This window comes from Epinephelus moara, chromosome 24 (assembly GCF_006386435.1).
Source record: "Epinephelus moara isolate mb chromosome 24, YSFRI_EMoa_1.0, whole genome shotgun sequence".
Lineage (NCBI taxonomy): Eukaryota > Metazoa > Chordata > Actinopteri > Perciformes > Serranidae > Epinephelus > Epinephelus moara.
This window is the reverse complement of record NC_065529.1, coordinates 43,902,299-43,922,803: the sequence shown is the minus strand read 5'-3', so window position 1 is coordinate 43,922,803 and position 20,505 is coordinate 43,902,299. Positions and strand designations below refer to the sequence as shown.

General features: G+C 42.0%; 1 protein-coding gene across 2 annotated transcripts in view; it reads right to left on the bottom strand.

Annotated features, from left to right (window-relative positions):
- The window catches only part of LOC126386347 (filamin-B), an 81,716-nt gene that overhangs the window by 30,301 nt on the left and 30,910 nt on the right, over nucleotides 1–20,505 (bottom strand). For both annotated transcript variants that reach the window (XM_050038621.1, XM_050038622.1), the window contains exons 2-15: nucleotides 14,926–15,038; nucleotides 14,575–14,710; nucleotides 12,761–12,858; nucleotides 11,131–11,278; nucleotides 9,896–10,014; nucleotides 9,635–9,709; nucleotides 9,102–9,264; nucleotides 7,963–8,163; nucleotides 7,723–7,860; nucleotides 6,753–6,879; nucleotides 2,773–2,909; nucleotides 2,279–2,472; nucleotides 1,430–1,543; nucleotides 991–1,134 (exon numbers count right to left, since the gene is read on the bottom strand). In XM_050038621.1, coding sequence (XP_049894578.1) covers nucleotides 991–1,134; nucleotides 1,430–1,543; nucleotides 2,279–2,472; nucleotides 2,773–2,909; nucleotides 6,753–6,879; nucleotides 7,723–7,860; nucleotides 7,963–8,163; nucleotides 9,102–9,264; nucleotides 9,635–9,709; nucleotides 9,896–10,014; nucleotides 11,131–11,278; nucleotides 12,761–12,858; nucleotides 14,575–14,710; nucleotides 14,926–15,038 — 1,907 coding nt within the window. The remainder of the gene's footprint in view (nucleotides 1–990; nucleotides 1,135–1,429; nucleotides 1,544–2,278; nucleotides 2,473–2,772; nucleotides 2,910–6,752; nucleotides 6,880–7,722; nucleotides 7,861–7,962; nucleotides 8,164–9,101; nucleotides 9,265–9,634; nucleotides 9,710–9,895; nucleotides 10,015–11,130; nucleotides 11,279–12,760; nucleotides 12,859–14,574; nucleotides 14,711–14,925; nucleotides 15,039–20,505) is intronic.

Sequence of the window (20,505 nt, the reverse complement as noted above, 5' to 3'; positions counted from 1 at the left end):
CAGACCTAGAGTTGTCTTGCTTTGGTCTGAATCAGGGACTAATTTTGTCACGAAGTTGCATAATTGCCTAGGGTTGGTTCATGTTCTCACGGCAGCATTTACAAGCGGACCAGATAAAATGCCTTGGGTGAGAAAGCTGCTCTAATTGGTCAGAATTTTCATGTGGGGAAAATCCAGGAAGTAAACAAAACGTTGAAGAAGAGTACACTTGCAAGATAAATGTGACACTTTCTAATGTCACAATGGAGGGACAACTACGCAGGTTGATTTTAGCGCTGCTCATCGTGGACTATATTGCCGTCATTATTCATTTTAGTCAAACCATACAGTTTGAAAACGAGGCGCGGCTCCAACTAGAAAACAATGTTTTGATGCATTGGATGTGCTGAATGTGCATATTAAGGCAGTACAGGAGGAGGCGCACATTAATAATCCTCCAGGACTGTAACATGCTCATGTTTAACCCAAACAATGCGTAATGTGACTGCAGTTGGTTCGGATCAAGGTCAGAACACGTTCTCACCACAAACCAACCGCACCAGAGTTCGTTTGTAACCGGACTGAGATCAGTTAATTTAATCAAATAACTTGTTTTTATTTCTGTTACAGTATTTTACTCTTAAGGCATTTAACATTTTAAAGTGTTGTCTCACCAGCAAAGATTTCATGTACTGTTTCTTTTTTATATCCTGTAAAATTTCAATTAATAGCCCGGGCTATTAATTGAAATTTTATAGTATGTAAAGAATGTATTCTTCTTTTTTTTTTAAATATCAGTTTACTTCTGTGATTTCTTTCTGTGCAGCTGAACTAGAAGGTGTACCTTTCCTCAGTGTATGTAGTCATGATGATGAGAGGCTTTTTAGTTTTACGACTCGCATCTTTAGATTTCGTCTGCTCCGTCTTAAAACTTTCCTCTGGAACAATCATCTCTGATTGCACGACTGTGACGGTCTCTGCCTTAATTAAAGCTTGTGATTGGCTGCTTACCCTAAAGGGGCTGTTGGGGACGCTGACTCCTCCCCAGGCGACAGACACGGTGTGTTTGAGAGGGGAGTTGGGCGTGTAGGAGCAGGAGTACATCCCGTCACCTTTACTCCTCACCTTCACGTCCACAGGAAGCCCCTCTGCGTCCTGACATATAGACGGACAGAGCGTTAAGCAGGTGGTCAAAGCTTCAAACAAATAAAACAAAAGTCCAAACATGCAGCTGCATACAATTGTTTCTTTGGAGGTTTGCAGACGAACCAATTCATCAGTTCATACAAAAAAAAAAAAAGCATCAACAGATTAATCAATAATGAAAATAATAAAATACTTGCAGTGTAATAGTTGTTTTTATTACAAAAGTCTCTCACGGTCTTACTTGTATCAAACAAAAAGCTGTAAACACACATATGATAAATGATTGAGTATGAGAGAATCTTACCTGAGCCATGATTTTCAGAGGTCCGCTCCCAGCATTCTTAGCATTGACAGTGAATTCTGCAGGTTGGCTGACCAGGCAGCCAGTCTTCTCAAGACCAGGCCCGTAAGCCTGAACCTGCAACCACAAAACCAATTCTCACTATTACACACAACAGTTATTGATCAGACATTAACTTTTAATGGAAACTCAGAAAGCATTGACAAGGGAGCCAATCAGCGCCTGTTCGAAATAGCATACAGAAGCCTGGTTGAAAGCATTTTATCATTTAACATTACAGCATGGTACGGCAACCTGAGTGCAAGGAGCAAAGACAAGCTCTCAAAGACTGTCATCGCAGGGAAGGTGCAGGAAGGCCTCTTACCTGTAGAGCTATTTATCAGTCTAGATTGTTTTAGTGTGAGTTAAGGAGTGTTGGAGATGTGTGGTGTAGAGACATCTGCCTTCTCTCCAATACAACGGTTCTCAGAGCGCCAAAATAAATACATTTGAAAAAGTCAACAGTAATGTCTCTTTCCAGAATCACGACCCCGTTACTCAAGATAATCCACAGACATTGTTGTGAAAAGCCTCATATAGGAACTACTTTCTTTCTACCGATACACCCGCCAACTGTATCACTGCACAGAAGGAAACGTGCATACTGGTAGCTCACCTAGCACCACCAAACTGGCTAATGTTACACCTCAGCTGCCATTAATTTTTTCATCTCATGCTGTCACAAGTGCGAACTTCTCGTCTATGAGTAGATGCACGCTTCCTTCTGTGTGGTGATACAGTTGGCAGGTGAAGTTCAATGGGCCAATCACAATGCTATAGCACAACAGCACCCTGGCTTTGTCTCTTACTGACCTTATCTGGGTCACTGGCGTTGTTGTCGGGGACGATGGTAGCCATGAAAGGGCTGTGTTCAATGTCCTCTTCATCGCAGGTCACATGGATGGCGTACTCTCCAGGCTCCGTTGGCAAGTAACAGACATCACATGATCCGTCGTTCTGGTCCTCGCAATTGATTTTAGCCTGAGAGGGTCCCTCGATGGCAAAACCTTAAAAAACAGCAGGTCAGATTAGACTGAATGTAAAGTGATGATGTTATCTCATCAATCTGATTCCAGTTTCAAATCCTCAGATCTAATCTGAATTATTTCCAGTCTCTTAACAAATCCTCAGCTTTCAACACTAGTAGTTAAGGGCAAAGAAGGAAGGGACCATTTTTAGGGGAAGCCTAATTAATCGTCACAACTAGAGGAGTGTCAGTTTAACACCATTACGTTGATGAGCTTCTAATATCAGTGAAACTTTAACTGCAGTGTCAGATGATTGGAAAATATCAGCCTGAAACTCACCCAGCACTCCAACATCAGTGCCTATGGACTCCACTACAAAGGTGGCAGGTTTACCCACAACGCCTCCCTCCAGGCCGGGACCCCAGGCCCTGATCTGCTGAGGCCCCGCCTCCCGACCCACCGTCACCTCGAATGGACTGAAAAAAGAGAGCGAAAGAGCAAAACTGTCAGAACGAGAAAATCACACAACCCACTGCTCTGTGAAGTGTGAAAAGTGTGTGTGTGTGTGTGTGTGTGTGTGTGTGTGTGTGTGTGTGTGCGCGCATGTGTATGGGGGGGGGGGGGGGGGGGGTGGGGTTCGGGGGTAAGACAGCATGCTGCATGAGATCATCCGTGAAGCTGTCAACACACACACATACACACATCAACAACCTCAGTGCCTCACGAGGTTGTAATCCAACCTTCAGCAGTTACTGGCTGCGAGTGTGTGTGTGTGTGTGTTGGAAACTAGCTTCACGCCAAATAAAACTGTCTGTTGGGATTTACTGTCTTCATTACACACAAACACACACACACACACACACACACACAGAAAGTTTATTTTTTTCCTTTAACTGTCAATTTTGTCTTTGATTTTTCAAAAGTTTTCCACCAGAATACTCCTCCTCTTCCTCTTCGAACTGCTATTGCTGCTTTGAGATTGACTGATATATCGTTCAGCCAATTAATCAATGTCGATAGGACATTTAACAAACTATCGTTATTGGCAGAACTTGGCTATGACAGTGGCCAATGGCTGTGCAGCCTCCACCAGTCACGCAGGGACGCACATCTTCAACCACAGCTGAAGAGGGGAGGGTGGTGTTAAATGATCAGACGTTGCAGCTCCAGGTAAAAAGCTGCTCCCCTCTGCTGTGTGACTGAGTCTAAGTGTACTGTTCTTCATTTTAACATGTAGTCACATGAATTTTTCAGCTCCAATACAACAGTGGATGCAGGCCAAGAGTGATTGCCGCCATTTTCTGTTTCAAATGAAAAGCCCTCCAGTGTTTTATACACAGTCCAACTATATACTAAGTTTTGAAATAGTCATGTTTAAGGATAGAGAATGATATAATACAATGAAACCTTTAAGATGTCAACATCTGTATGACAACAGGCCTATAAACGTCCATCTTTGTTTGATCAGTTCAGGCTTGTCACGGAACTATATTTGTGCGGAGCGTCTTCCATGACGGACACAATATGGCATTCCACATGGTCAGTAAGTTGGCATCGCTGCAGGCTGGCTGTTGGAGAGTTTTAGAAACCGCTTCCACTCCTCACTAGTTAATTTGCGATGGCGCTCAATGTGGCGAATCCTTGTGTCAATGCAGGTGTTTTGTGAAAGGCCCTATGAGTCAGCTCCGCCCTCTCATCCAAATATAGTCACCTTTAGTCTGATCAGATTGTTCATTTCTGACACTTAATTTTTTTTCTTTTGGCTGGGGTTGATATCGGCCAATAATTAGGCTCTCAACTTTTCATCAGCCTTTAAAAATCCTTTAACAGTCGACCTCTGCTGCTACTATTAAATATAACAATATCATTATCTTCAATTTACTGTAATTACCAGTATTGTCAGCACTAATTAAACACAGATTTATGTACTTATTTGGTCAAAAATATATTTTCTGCAGTGACAGCGCTGATCTTCAGCAGGACCCGATGACGTCTGCGCTGTAATTTAATTGTTGCAGTATCTATGTGAGAACACGTAACACTGTTTGTAATATCACTTCCCCTCCAACAGCCTGACGGGCATTTCAGAGTACACAGCTGTGCCGAGGTTTGAACCAGCTTAACCTCATCTGTTATTTCAGCCATCTGTAAGTTACTTCATGTCCTTTTTCGAGTCATCTGTAACGTATGAAGTGCTGAGGTCACCGGTCTACCTGTGATATTTAACAGTCTGGACATTTAACATCACCACATCTGGACCCGTGAGAGAAACACTAGCAGGCTACAGGCTTAGATGCAGACAAACATCATCAACAACTGTTTTAAAAAAATAAAATAAAATGTGCAAAAAAGCTGCAGTATGATTATACCTTATATTTTCTTTCAGGTAAACTTTAAAAAATAATTAAGAGTAATCTTTGCAGACCTCCAGTTAACCTCTCACCTTGCTGCGGTGATGTAGAGGTGAGGACCCTGTGACATCATTGTTGGGTGTGGTTACAGGTGCAACAGAGCACATGTAGGACCACACTTCACCATATCTACAAATGACTGAGTTTACATGTGCACAAGTATCCACATTTTGATCAAATTTAGGATATGACATTTCCATTTAGCCGATAGGACATTTTACAAACTATCCTTATTGGCAGAACTTGGCCGATGGCTGCGCAGCCATGCAGGGACGCACGTCTCCGACCAGAACTGAAGAGAGGAGGGCGGTGTTAAATGATCAGTCGGTGCAGCTCCAGGTAAAAAGCTGCTCCCTTCTGCTGAGTGACTGTGTCTAAGTGTACTGCTCTTTATTTTAACATGTAGTCACATGAATTTTTCGGCTCCAATACAACAGTGGACACAGGCCAAGAGTTCGTGACTGAGTGATGGACGCCATTTTCTGTTTCAAATTTCAAATTTCAAATTAAAAGCCCTCAAGTGTTTCATGCACAGTCCAACTATGTACTAAGTTTTGACCTAGTCATGTTTTTTATGTTTTATACATCAGAAAGTTTTTGTAGTGTTTTTAAAAGTACAAAATTACCACACTCAAAAAGACCTGTACCAGGATAAGCAGTTACCTGAATGAATGAACGAAAAAGTATCTTGTTTTAAATTACATTTCTTTTCTTTTTTTTTACCAATTACAAAATATGCAAAAGTAATTGAAATACATATTTCGGATACAAGTAACAGAAAAACTGTGCATCTCTGATCACAGTTCATTTTAAAAGCCCTTAAGCATGTTTTTATGTTTTATAAATCATTAAGAATGGTTTTGTAGTGTTTTTAAAAATACATGTGTGTGCAGTTGTGTCTTGATTTCTCATTATCTCAGTCACTAAGTTCTGTACCAACCAAGCAACAACCTCTGAGGCTGGGAGATGCAGCCTATGTGGTAGTGTCAAAAACTGCAGTTCCTTAAATGGCCACTTAAAGCTCGCTCCAAAACAGTCAGTCCCCACAGACCCTCATGTTAAAATGCCCAACTACCTGCGACCCCCCAATGGGATGAACGGTTACAGAAAAATGAATGAATCTGAACATTAAGTGCAACATAAATGGGCTACACAGTGATTGTGCTTATCTAATGAATTTGGTACGCAGTATCCTGGTTTCTATCTTCAGATTGCAGATCCAGGTTTCTCAAAACTGTGATAAGATCATATCCAGGTTTCTGAAAGCAAGATAAAAACCATAAAACTCTTTCCCTATCCGTCTCCCTTTCTTTCACGTGGAAGAGTGACAGAAAGTGTTTTCTGTGTTACCATAGCTGGATGAGCTGACAGTCGGCGCTGGATGAAATAAAACAGAAACCTGCTCAAGGACGGCTTCTCAAACGGCTTCTTCAATGTGGGATCTGTCTGATCCTGCATGACCTGTGAGGACGCCTGCACAGGATTACGGCTAAACCACAAACAGGCACGCTACATGACGCTGCTGTTCTGTGAAATGTTTGGTTTAATCCAGTTTAGTGTTTACAGGTATTTGCCTTACATGTACAACATCTGATCCATGTTGTGTTTGTTAAAGTCTGGCTACTCATCAGTAAGCCTCAGCGCCAAGAATTCCTTACATTTAGTTGGCGTCTCTTTCCATCTGGCTGGCTGCTCAGAAACTCAGGGAACTCCCTGCACTTATACTGATACTAATACTCACGCTCTGCTGTACAGAGGTGACAAAGAGAGCACGAGGCCCAGACTCAAAGTCCTCATTCCCCTGCGGATCCAACCATTCAGATCAGATGAGGTAATGTGCTGAGGTAATTATTTCTCTCACACTCACACACACACACACACACACATATATATAGTGTAACAACTCACCTCTTGGGGATGTGCTGACCCCCCCAGGTGATGGACACGGTGTATTTGCCAGGACTGTTGGGATAATACTCGTAGGAGAACACACCATCCTGACTGGAGATCTGCTTCACCAGCTCATCGATGCCCTCTGAACACACACACACACACATATCAAACAAAGTAATCTGACATTAAAATATTCCCTTTTTCCATCAGCCCTAGCAGGCGTCTTCACCTTCTCACAGTTTAAGTTCTTCTGTTTTTTTTAAAGGAGCAGTCTGTAACATTTAGGGGGATTCAGTGGCATCTGGCATTGAGAATTGGGGATTACAACCAGCTAAAACTTCTCCCAGTTGGAATTTTTTCAGCGTTTCTTGTTCAGGACGTCTTTATGCGAAGCCAAATTATCTACAGAGGTCTCTTTCTCTCCAAAAGAAACAGACCAGGTGATTAAAACCAGTAAAAATACTGGATAAAGTGGTTTCGTGTTACAATTCAGGGTTTCACCGACGCTGCTCGGCTGCTAGCCTAGGTTTTTACCGGGAGCTGAATTATCTGCAGAGGTGAGCAGAGGTGTCTTCCTTTTCAATATCCACAGACCAGTTGATTTAAACCAGTATTGACACTGAATAAAGTAGTTTCAGATTCCAAATCAGTGCTTTTCGAAGAGTGGCTGCTAACTACGGTGGACAACACGTCCTTATCTAGCGCCAGAGTTCAGTTTGTCAATTCTGGGCTACTGTAGAAACATGGCAGAGCAACACTGCCATCTCCATAAACAAAAACCTGCTCCCTGTGTGGATATAAATGGTTCATGAAATACAACGATTCTTATTTTTAGGTGAATATACAATAAAGAAAGCATATATACGATATTATATTTCTGCCAGAAAATCCCCCTAAATCCTACAAGCTGGCTCTAGGGATGGCGATGTTAGTAGATTTTAACTTTGTCTCTGTATAAAGTCTCTACAGTGTGAACTGTACTCACTGGGTCCTTTGATGAGCACCTTCAGGTCTCCACTGCCGGCGTTTTTGGTGTCCACCTTGAAGTCACCGACCTGTTTCACCCTCATTCCTGACGGCTGGAGACCGCGACCTGTCGCCCTGCATGCCCCCGGCGTGCAAGCTGCACAAACACAAATGTCGGAGTGATGTTGTTATGATGCGTTCAAGTGGGATCATGATTATTATGTTTATGAGTCAGTTATAATTTACTGATGTGACTCACCAGGCCCCACGTCCACTTTGAAGGGGCTCTTGGGGATCACCGCCCCTCCAAAAAGGACACTGACAGTGTGCGGGCCGGCCTGGGTGGGCTTGTAGGTGCAGCGATACATGCTGTCGCCCTTATCCTCCATCATCACCTCCACAGTGTTCTGGCGGCCCTGAGGGTCTTTGATCATGGCCGTCACATCTCCTGTACCAGCTCCTACAGAGAAACTTTAACAAGTCAGTCTTCAAGGCATTTAGTTCACAGGTCCCAATTAAAGTTTCATTTGAACACTGTGCAGCTCTTTTCAGATTAAAAACTGATTTATTTCACATCCTTTATGCAAATTCTAACATTTTCTATTGGAAATTTATAGTTCATTTACAATTCTTGACTTTTGTGGTACTTGTTTATAACCAGCCGCCAGTGATTTGACCAGCTGAGTTGCAGGTGGCACCATCAGCCGGCTTGAGTCAAACCAGACCAGCCAGTTCACACCGCTGCAACTTTTCTCTGCAACTTTCTAAAAGGGTTTCGTCTTGGCGCAAATCTTCTGAACTGAGTGTATGGAAACTGGTAGCAACTCCTGGTAACTCCAAAGCAGTGTTACAAGTTGCATTTCATTAGCTACCCTGATCACCCTAACAACTGGTGAGCCTGCATAAAGACATCACCTACTTTTGTTAAATGTTTGAGGTTGTGTGAACCCTGCAGTGTCACCAGGGCTGAAGTTAATAGTTTTAATGGTCAGTAAATCCCTGCAAACTGGAGGCTGAATGAGGCTTTAATGAAACTGGACTGAGTAACTGAAGGTATGTAACACAAAATGTCGTTAACTCCTTTTGCTGTGAAGAAAACAAATACTTGCTGTGTAACACTGATCCTTACAAGCTGACACATGTAAAAGATTCCTCCGCTTACACAAAAAACAATGGGCTGGGTATTTTGAGGCGAGCCACAGGCCAACTGTTTGTGTTGCCTTTCACACAACTACACTTCAGTTCACTCTTATTGGTGGTTTACAGCCTGTGACATCACATGCTGTCTCAGGACTGAGTGATGAGACCTTTTCACTGGACTAACAGTTAATTTGACCCGTAGATGTGTCTGTGTTTGTGTGAGTGTGAAACACCCTCACGGTCATTCGTGTCTCTGACCTGCAGTGAAGATGTCAAAGTAGGTGGGCTTGTTGGCGACGTTGCCCACAGGTTCAATTCCCGGGCCTTTGACTGTGACCTTGGAGGCGTCGCCCAGTGCCTTGTCCACATTCACCTCAAATGGACTTTTGGGAATCTGCTGGCCTGCAAACAAGACCGTCACCTAGGAAACACAAACAACAATTATCGATCGTCCCTGTCCCTTTCACTGATTAAATAATAAATAATATGAAACTTCCTTTTACAGAGTTTTTATTTCAAAAACAGCAATGAGTTGAAGTGGTGTGATTTTAAAAGTTTAAACTCTGAAACTGTAAGAACGACATTCATATTCCTCCCTGCACAGTGATAAAATAACAGCCTTTATTTTTGAAACCTGCTGTAAAAGTTTATTTTTCCATCAAACAAAAGTTAAAACTAAAAGAGAATTTCACTGGATTTTAGGCTTCAAAGAAAAAAATACATTCTGAGATTAATGTATGTAATTCTTTTATTTATTTTTACATGATTAAAAAAAGAAAACTGAAGTTTACCTTGTGAGGCCCCATGACTTGAGGAACATATGTGACACTGTACGTCTTCTTGCCCTCATTAGGCTCCACCTTCAACTGATTGACACACAGAAAGATGTTAGGTTTTCTTAAGGATGAGTCATTTGCCAGAATTTAACACAAAAACATAAACGACAGCAGGTTTTCCATTAAAATGGTGAGAGGACACCGTGATCTTTCATGAAGATGACGAAGAAGGAAAGAAAGCATTAGTATGAGGAAGAGGAGGATGTGATGACGTACCTCCTCTCTGGTGCCGTCCGGATGATCCAGGTAGACGGTCACCTGACCCTGACCTGCACTAAACGTGTCCACTGTGAACACAGCAGGACGCAGCACCCTGTTCCCCGTCGGTTCAATACCTGCAGAAGACGAAAATCAACACATACAGTCAGGTAAAAAAACACTGTAATGTTGACTGAGTAAACATTTGTGATTGGTTACTGAAATGGATCGCTATAGAAAACACTTTAAAGAAACAACTGTCAGACAGTTTTGAAGTGTGAGTGAAAAAAACGAGCAATTTCAAGATGCCACCTTGGGCTCTCGGAAATGGTTTTGAGTATATTTCACCACTTTTTTTGTGAAAATTTTGATATACAAAACAACTAATCCATTAATCTGAATAAGAATCTGAGGATAAATTCATAAAAAGCTGCGGCCCAAACTTCAAAAATCAACACCAATACAGCTTAACTGAACTGAAGTTAGTCTGAAGATTTATCAGACGCCAAAACATCAAATTAATGGTTTATAACACCTAAAACAGGATTTTACAACTCTATGTTTGTGTGCGTGTGCATGTGCGTTTGAGTGTATGTGCGTTTGAGTGTGTGTGTGTGTGTGTGTGTGTGTGTGTGTGTCTGTGTGGTGTCCTTCTGTCTCTGTAACCATTTCCAGGTAATTTCCTCCTCAAGGTTACAGTGTGTGTGTGTGTGTGTCTCTGTGTGTATCAGATATGAGCATGGTTCTTTGTTCGGACAATCAGCTGCTCACTTCCTCACATTGTCAGACAGACCAGTGTTTCCAGTGTTCCCATTAGCTCAGACACACTGGCAGGAACAGGTTAATAACACCCAGATGTTTTTTGTTTTTTTAATTACTAAAAGGGATGGCTAGACCAAGAGTGTTTTCAAAGATTAATTAAAACCTCTGCAAATATCTGTGACTAATATCCAACCTGATGCTCACACTAAAATGAGAGTGTTGTGGTTTTAAGAAACAGAGTGTTTTGCCTTTTTTTAAACAAATATATTAACAGGTAAGTTAAAATGGATAGTACTCTGCTGCTCCAGCTCCTCAGACAGAGTGCCCAGAGTGTTCCATTAACACTCTGAATTTACAAACGGTCCTGTTCGAGCCAAAGTGCACTCCAACACTAGGAGGGAATGTTTGCGAATGCACCCAAAATATAATCGAGTAAATCAAGTTCAAGAGTGTGTATGAGAGTGTGTGTGTGTGTGTGTGTGTGTGTGTACCTGGTCCGTATGCTCGGGCCTTCTTGGGGTTGAGTTTGGGTTTGAGTGGAGCTCCTGGCTTCAGTTTGGCTTTGGGGAACTGAGACAGGTAGGTCATCACCGACTGTTCGTCCGCTTTGGGATTAATGATCTCCTCTGGAGCCATAACCTGAATACACACAACACACACAACAGTTCAGGTTTGCCATAAATAAATCTGTTTTATACTTTAGTATCCCTGGAAGCAGATTTGAGCTGCCAGTGTGAACGTGGCTCTTCTGGTTTCAGGTTTTCCACCAGGTCTTGAACCTGGTTGCAGGGATTAGCCAGGTCCAACACTGATGTTAAACAATCTGGCTCTCAGTCAGTGCTCCAGGTCATTCAGAAGGTGCTGGATGGGGCTAAGGTCAGCACGCTGTGCAGACCAGTCAAATTCATTCACACCAGTCTTGACAAAACATTTCTTTATGGTGCTTATTTGTTAAGCACAGGCATTGTCATGTTAAAATAGGGGAGGACCTCCAATGAACTGTTGCCACAAACTTGGAAGAATGCTGTCATCTAAAATATAATTGTATGCTGTTGCATTAAGACTTCCCTTCACTGGAACAAAGGAGTCCAAACCTGGAAAAAAAGACGTGAACAGGGGTGTCCTGAACTCTGTGTCACACCGGCGTCGTTAATAGTCACAATATTTTCTTTTGTCTGGTGGAATGAACTTTTCCAGTAAACACTGATGGCCTAAATTAACATCATGGGGTGTGACGGTGATGTCAGTTATGTTTTTTCTGGAGGAGACTTCCTATGGGTGTCAGCTGATTGACAGGAAGCAGAGCATCACGTAATGCAGCTATGACACAAAAATATTGAACTCAGAATTCAAGGGTTTCTCCATAATGACTTCTCAATGAACAAAAAAGATAAAAGGAAAAAATGCTCCACTATCTGCGAAGAAACTTTTCACATTCGAAAAAAGCCCCTCTAACTACTGATTCAGAAGGGACAAATACTCGGGCTTATTATTTTCCAGGGAACAATTATTTGTCACACAAGTCCTCATAGTACATTTCCGTTTCAGCTCGAGTTGCATCCTCTTGGCTTCAAACAGAAGTGTGTAAAAACACACACTCAGGTTCAGTGAGTTTCCTCTGCAATCAGGAAACCAAACAGCATCTGTGTGAGATGCTGCCGGTAACCTTTGATCTCTGGAGGAAAAATCACAGCACAGCCAATTCTGTTCTCTGTTGGGCTGCACGATACAGAGAAAATACAGGAAGTGTGATGTTTGTCTGATATTGGCTTGTTAGCGTAGTTAGCATTGCGGGCGTCAATAAACGCTTAGTGTCTGCATCATCCCTGCAGCTGCTTCACAGTAAAAGCCCCCAGAGAAGCCTCTGTCCTTTGCATTCATCAGTCATACGTACAGTATGGATGTAAAAGTGTAAAAGAGTATTTAGTTCATTCCAGCTGACATGATCCTACTGGACGTACTCAACTGTCCCAAAATGCATTGTGGCTCTTCAGACTGTCCAGTGGTGGACTGTGAGGCAGATGGTTCTGGTTCCAGCCAACAACAGAGCCATATAAATGTGAAAAAAAATATTTAATTTTAAAATATTTTTAAAAAATTAAGTGTCAGAGGGACTCTAACCTGCGGGATGCCCAGCCAGTCATCAGCCAGCGTCATGGCTTCAGTGGCATTCTCCACTTTTTTGTCTGCATCCCAGGTCTCCCAGTCTGGACACAGGCCTGCAAACAAACAACAACACTGTCAACCACAGAAACTTGTAGACACACAACAGTGAGAGCTCTCCTGGGGAATGATAAAACTACAACCCCAGTCCCAAAACAGTTGGAATGCTGTGTAAAATGTAAATAAAAACAGAATGCAATTATTTTCAAATCTTTTTTTGACCTATATTCAATTGAATACAGTACAGAGACAAGATATTTGATGTTTAAACAGATAATCTTTATTGCTTTTTGTTGGGTAAATATACACTTTTTCTGAATTTGATGTCTGCAACACGTTCCTCTGGATTTCCAGGGTAGTAAACAGGTTCATTGTTAACAAATTCAAATATCATGATTGTGTTTAAAAAGGGCATCTTCAAAAAGCTAAGTTGTCACAATCAAGGACAGTCACTTTGTGAAAACTGTGGGCAAACAGGTTAAGAAGGTTTCTCGAAGCACAAGTGCAACAAATTTAGGATTTCTCCAATCTATAATCCATGACATACAGTAATCAGAAGATTCAGAGAATGGGGCGTCGGTGGCTTAGTGGCAGAGCAGGCGCCCCATGTACAAGGCCGTTGCCGCAGCGGCCCTGGTTCGACTCCAGCCTGTGACCCTTTGCTGCATGTCACTCCCTCTCTCTCTCCCCTTTCACACTTGTCTGTTCTATCAATTAAAGGCTAAAAATGCCCCAAAAAATATCTTAAAAGATTCAGAGAATCTGGAGAAGTCTCTGCACATTAGGGCCAAGACTGAAAACCAGCACTGAATGGCTGTGATCTTTGACCCTTCAGAATGCACTGTCTGAAGGATATTACTACAGTTCGTCACTGCATCTATAAATGTAAGTTAGGACTCCACCATGCAAAGTGAAAGCCATAAATCAGCAAAATTCACAAACACTACCAATTCTCTGAGCCCAAGCTCAGCTCAGTGGAAAAGCGTGCTGTGGTCGGATGAGCTCACATTTCAGATTGTTTTTGAAAATCATGGACGTTGTGTCCTCTGGGCTGAATCAAATCAAATCAAATCAAATCAAGTATGTTTATATAGCACATTTAAAAACAACCACAATTGAACAAAGTGCTGTATAATAGGCTATATAGCAATATAAAATTTACACAAATGTAAAACAGGAGAACCACGGTAAACAGTTACAATGGCGTGGCTTTGTAGTAAAGAGTGCCGGTATTAGACTGACCTGCCTGAAGTCCTAACCTGACTCCTATTAAACATTATGAAGCGTAAAATACAGCAACAGAGACCCCGGACTGTTGAGCTACTGAAGTTGTACATTGAGCAACAATAGAAAGAATTTCACTTTCAAAGAATCAACAATTAGTGTCCTCAGACACCACCAAACACTCACTGAGCGTTGAAAAGAAAAGTTGATGTAACACAGTGGTAAACATACTCCTGTCACAACTTTCTTGAAATGTGCTGCAGACATCATCAAATGTACAATAAGTGTATATTTATAACAAAGCAATAAAGTTTATCAGTTTAAAGATGAAATATCTTTTCTTTGGACTGTATTCAGTTGATTGTACGTTGGATAAGATTTGCAAATTATTGCATTCTGTTTTTATTCACATTTTACACAACATCCCAACTCTTTTGGAACTGGGGTTTTATTTCAATATTGTTTTATGGATTGACTCGATTTAACATGACAATAATGAACTCTGTACCCACATACACCCTTAAAACAAACACACACACGGAGCATACCTGGTGCACAGCTGTCTACCAGTGCTCCCAGTGCCTTGCCATCCTGCCAGTCCTGGCTGAAGTTGGTGATTGGCAGATCAGGGACTTTGTTTTGGATCCAGCCCAGCAGACGCTGCTTAGGTGTCTTTGACTCGACCTGAACAAACAAACAAGCACAAACATACATCAGTCGGCTCTCTTAACAGTGGTTTGTATTTGTGCAGTAACTATTATTTGTCTCTTTAATTCTCAGGTTTTTATCACTTAATGTCTGATTCTGTCCTGCAGACAAACACAGATTTGGCTCATTTGCAGAGGAACAGAAGTCATGAGATAAACACAAGTTAATACAGTCTGGAGCTGGACTGTTACCTCATCTCCATCTTCGCCCTCCCAGACTGGCATGGAGATGGAGTAGTGCAGAATAAGAGTCCAGATCAGACCCAGGATCAGCTTCAGGTTCCCATCAACGATGGCTTTAGAGTCTGGAGGAGAGAAACAGACCTGAGGTCAGATTCATGTTGTTTTTACCCTGCAACCTTTACTGATTGATGTGTCTCCTGTGTCACTGTATATTAACTTCTACTTTTATAATGAACGTACCAACAACTACTCCACCAATTCCCAAAGTAGAACTTGAGAGCCCAACTACAGTAATCTGTGATTGATAACTTTGACGATGATAGAACCCAACATGATGTACACGTAAAGTTTCACTAAGAAAAAATTGAAGGAAAAGAAGGTTGAAAAACACATTCTATCTTTTCAGACTTTAACTGAACTAAATCAAATTTAACATGACTCCTCAAGATGAACGGGGACGAGGGAAAATGGTGCAACACTGAGGCCCAGTCCTGCTTGTGACTTACTGTGAATATCAACACTTTACCTACTTCTAGCAGAGCAGAACAGAGTGCTGCAGGGTAATGTTACTGATTAATCAGACCTCACTGTACCAGCTGGTACCTCACACCAGCTAAAGCACACACACATACACGAGGCAATACTAGCTAATCTTTGGCTGCAGCACACCGAGTTCAGAGAGACGCAGACAAAACATTCCACTCATTTTTAATCTCTCCGTCCACATCTCTCTCTCTCACATAATAAGAAGTTATTCATTACGAGGAAAAAAAGAGAAACTCGTTTGCTAATTCATCGTCTCACATCTGTAGTTTCAAAAATGGTGGAGACACAAGGGTGGATTGAGATATGCCAAGGACACAGTTAAATCAGGAGACTCTGACTAGATTATTTTTTCTGACTGCAAAATAAAAAATACAGAGCATTAATATTCAGCATGAGCTCTGAATAAGTTGTCAGATGGTTTAATAGAATACGAACTGTCATTACGAGCAGTAGAGGTGATGTTGAGTGACTCTACTCCTGTCCAAGCTTTGTGGTGATAAGCCAAAATGTTGGTAAGGATATTTTTGCATCTGTATTCCCACCATCCAAGAGCAAATCTAAAAGTGTATCTCACAGGAAATTAAATGAAGACGATCAATCAATCAATAAGTTTATTTCTGTGTCCGGTACAGAGGTCAGGACCGACTGTAGCTGAGCACAAAGACTGGAAGCAGAGAGAAGCTGCTGGCCGAGCTCCTTAAAAACACACGGCAGGAAATGGTTGGTGGATGTGGTGAGCATGAGGTGTGCAGCAAGCGGGCAACCCATCGGGAGTGACTTGGGGTTCAGCGTCATGCTCGAGGATGTTTCCAGTGTTGTGCACGTTCACACTTGCACACACGCTCACAAATGCCAGCTCACAGTTAAGTTCACACACATCAAATAAATTACTTCAGTCCCAAAAAAATAACTAGCTTGAAATGTGCATGTCTTCGGTTTTTGTTTTTTATAATGAAATAAAATCTTGTGATCATCACTTGCAGATATTTCCTAACACCAGTCAGATACAACTCAAATTCGATGTTGATGTGGTCAACATTCAAACTTGCTTTTTTTTTCCAGATCCAACAGGCACAATAAATGCAAGATTTTTTTCCGGTGAAATCTGTAATTTTTTTGATTTGTTCAACAAGTCCTTTAAATATGTATATGAACTGGCTTCAGCAGTACCAGGTAGCTGCACTGACTGCTGGTGCATACCCGGTGCTATAAAATGAGCATTGTGAATTGTCGCAAGAGTGAACCAAGCTCATGTTCAAGTTCATAAGTTGCAAACAGAAGCATTTGGTTCACTGTTCACCAAAATATGAGCATGTTCAATGAACGCGCTTTTTCAGCACATTCACACTGGACACTTGTGGACATGTAGACAAAAGGAGGGATCGAACAGCCAACCTGTAATTAGAGGACAACCCGCTCTACCTGCTAATGACAAATACATGTCAGTCCAGCATTTCCTTCAGCGTAGGAATATTGCAGATGGCTTGAAGCAGGAGAGGGGCAGGTCACACACACACGCTAGAGCTTCAGGAGTGCAGACAACGTTATTTGCTAAAATCGGCTTTGTATTGATTTCTTTCAGAATTTTTGTTTGAGTCTGAGCTGTGATTTTAACCCGATGTTCTGTAGCTGCATCTCTGAATTTTACTTTTACACCTTTACTTTCCCCACTCATTGCAACACATGCTGCTGGCTTTTGCAGTGCAGTGTAGCACCTCTGCTTGTTTTCCCTCAAGCATAACAATCCTAATTTTATATCTCATAAAACTTGTTCTGATGTCAGCAGGGCGGGGCTCCTCCATTACAAAATGCTGCCTTGCATTGTGCTGTTTGTGTGTATTTAACACATGTAGAAATAAACAACACCATCTACATGGCCAGCACACACCTCACTGTCTCTTTCACTAGATTTACAATTCTATACCAGCACTCATCAGTAAACAATACCACTCTAGAGCCTTCACGCCTTCATAGTTACCAAATATGTTTGTCTCTGCTGGATTATGCAACTGCAAGCTGGCTTTCGACACTGCGTGCATGTGTGTACATGTGTGTATTGTGTGCGTTTGTGTGTGATAAATCTTATGATCCACCTGGTGAATCTGCTTCACTGTCAGCAGACCAGCTGTGGTCCAAACATGTTTCAGCAACTCAGGTTTAGGTGGAGCTCTGGGAGACTGCTGCCTCACCCATGGGTGACACAACATTGTTAATGACTGCGGATATTCTTCAACATACAGATGCACATACACACACATGGGAGAGGTTGCGACACGCTGCTTTCTACATTCCCAATCTCTCTTTTCCCAGACTCAACACACTCATTTATCTTTTTGTATTTCTGTCTTTCTTTGACTGTTTGTACTTTTTCTCCTCCTCTGACTCTTCCACTGTCTCCACTTGTTTTTTTACGTCTCATTTCTCTTTCTCCCCGTCCCTCTAAGGTTGACTTGCCACACCTGTGTGTGTGTGTGTATGTGTGTGTGTGTGTGTGTGTGTGTGTGTGTGTGTGTGTGTGAGTGTGTCACTACCAGCCGCCTCTCCAGCAAACATCCTGTCAGTGAGTAGCACCAGTCAGCGGCCTTTACCCTCCAAACACACACTCACAGAGCTCCACCCATGGCTGAGCTCACCCACTCAGCTTAACTTATCAGTCACACCAAATGGGACACTTTCTTTACAGAAACCAGGTGATGAACTAACAACCTGTTTAAGTTAGACGTGCTTGTTGCATGAGAAAGAGATTAATATCAGTATAATTATTTTTCTTTTTAATCTCTGAATGCAAGTTTCTGAAAATTACGTAGTTGGTTTAAACACAGTATTTCCTCACTTCCCCCAAGTTCAGTGATTTATAACCTTTTTGGCTTGTGGCCTATTAAACCGAAGCCATTTCTATTTCTGACCCATTGTTAACAGTTACATAAGTCTATGGGTTATGACCAGGTCAAGCAATGACTGTTTTTCCACTGTTTTAATGAATAGAGAGGGAAAAATGCAAAGATCAGGGTGGCGGTCCCCAACCTCAGATTTTTCATGGGACCCCTGTCCTGACCCTGAGGGACCTCCAGCAGGGCTGTCACTTTTTTTTAAAGTTATCTATAGTCATTTATTAATCTGAACACAACCAACACAGCTTAACTACAATTTGGTTTGGTATGCATGTTTTTTATTCTGCTTTCCTGTTCTGTTAATGGTTCGTGACGCCTCAGATTTATTTTGGGACCTCTTATAGCAGTGGTTTCCAACTGGTCCTGCCTCTGGGCCCAGATTTCACCTTAAGGTGCTTTCACACCTGCCCTGTTTGGTTCAGTTCAATCAAACTCAATTTCATTTGCCCCCTAAGTGCGGTTCTTTTGGGCAGGTGTGAACACAGCAATTGCACTCAGGTGTGCACCAAAAGAACCGGGCCGAGACCTTCTTGAAGAGGTGGTCTTGGTCTGGTTACAAACAAACTCTGGTGCGGTTCGTTTGTGGTAAAAGCATATTCATGTTCTCACGCAAGGCATTTTATCTGGTCTGCTTGTAAATGCTGCCGTGAGAACACGAACCAACTCTAGGCAATTATACAACTTTGCAAAAAAATGAACCCTGATTCAGACCAAAGCAAGACAACTCGAGGTCTGAAAGCACCCTGAGACATTAGTTAAAGGTCCACACAGTTATATATTCAGCATCATACTTGCGTTTGAAATCATCAAGCTAATTTGCTGACTCCATCAATTAGCTGTCCATTAGTCACTCACTCTACAGCAGGAAACAGCACTTCAAAATTAAAGTGGTATACCGGAAATTCAATGTATGTTTTTTCAAACTTCACACATTTGCGATTCACTTGCAGTCCATTCAGAATGGACTCGCGACCCACTTTTGGACTGTGACCCACCAGTTGGGAACCACTGCCATGTCAGGTCATGACACTGCTTTCCTGCCATTGAACCATGTTGTGGTTTTATTTGCCCATGTTTTTATATCTGTTCGTATCTAAATCTGTGTATGTGTTTGTGTGTAGTGTGGGTGAAATAATACTGTTTAACATTTTAAAAGTTACTGTTTAAACTTAAATTACTATTTTTTGCCTTTGAACTTAATTTCATTAAAACACTACAGATCATCAGACTGGGAACTAACCACTCTGTGTGAGAGTGGGTGGGTGTGTGTCCTTGCCGACACAGTTTTGTGAGTAACGAGGCTATCGCCATGGTAGCCTATTGTTCACATAAAGGACAAGAGTAAGGGAGAGACAAAGAGGGGGAGGGAGGAGGAAGAGTGTTAGAAAAAAAATAAATGCAGCGAGTCAAAACACTGATAGATGAAGAGCAAAACAACAAAAACACACCAAAGTATTCCTCAGATTTGAGCTCTCAGGTTAGGTGTGTGTGTTAGAGGGTTTAAACAGCTCCAATACTCTGCTGCATTGTTTCCAGCTGCTCAAAGCCTGATCTCTCCTTCCTCTCTGAGTACCTCATCATCTTCCTCATGTGACTGACTCTCAGGTCTGGGAAACCAAAATTGCTCAGCAGTCTGCTGATTTGGGACCCCAAAGTGACAACAGTCTAAACAAGGAGACAAATCTTGAACTAATGTTTTACCACACTCCAAGTGAACAACACTGACGTAATGTTCTGGGTTTGGTCCAAAGAACACAGTCATAAATACAGCAGCAGTCGCAGCATGCCATCTCTCACACTCACACACACACACACACACACACACACACACACACACACACACACGGGCAGGCAATGACAAGTGCTATCAATCATGTCTTGTCATGTTTTACTGGCCTTGTTAAATACAATCATGCCGATGGTGGAGTCCTGAAAATATTTGACCCTGACAAGCCCAAATAAATAAAGTGAGGATCTCTTGTGAAAGTGGCCCCTGGAGCAGAGGTCTCAGAGACTGGATGAAGACACAGATTTAGAGAAGATAAAAAACTGGTCTACATAACACTGACATATGGCTAAACAATGACGACTGCCTGATTGCCTGGGGCAAGTAAAGTGACTCATTGGGCAAGTAAATGTCGTAACTTGTTTG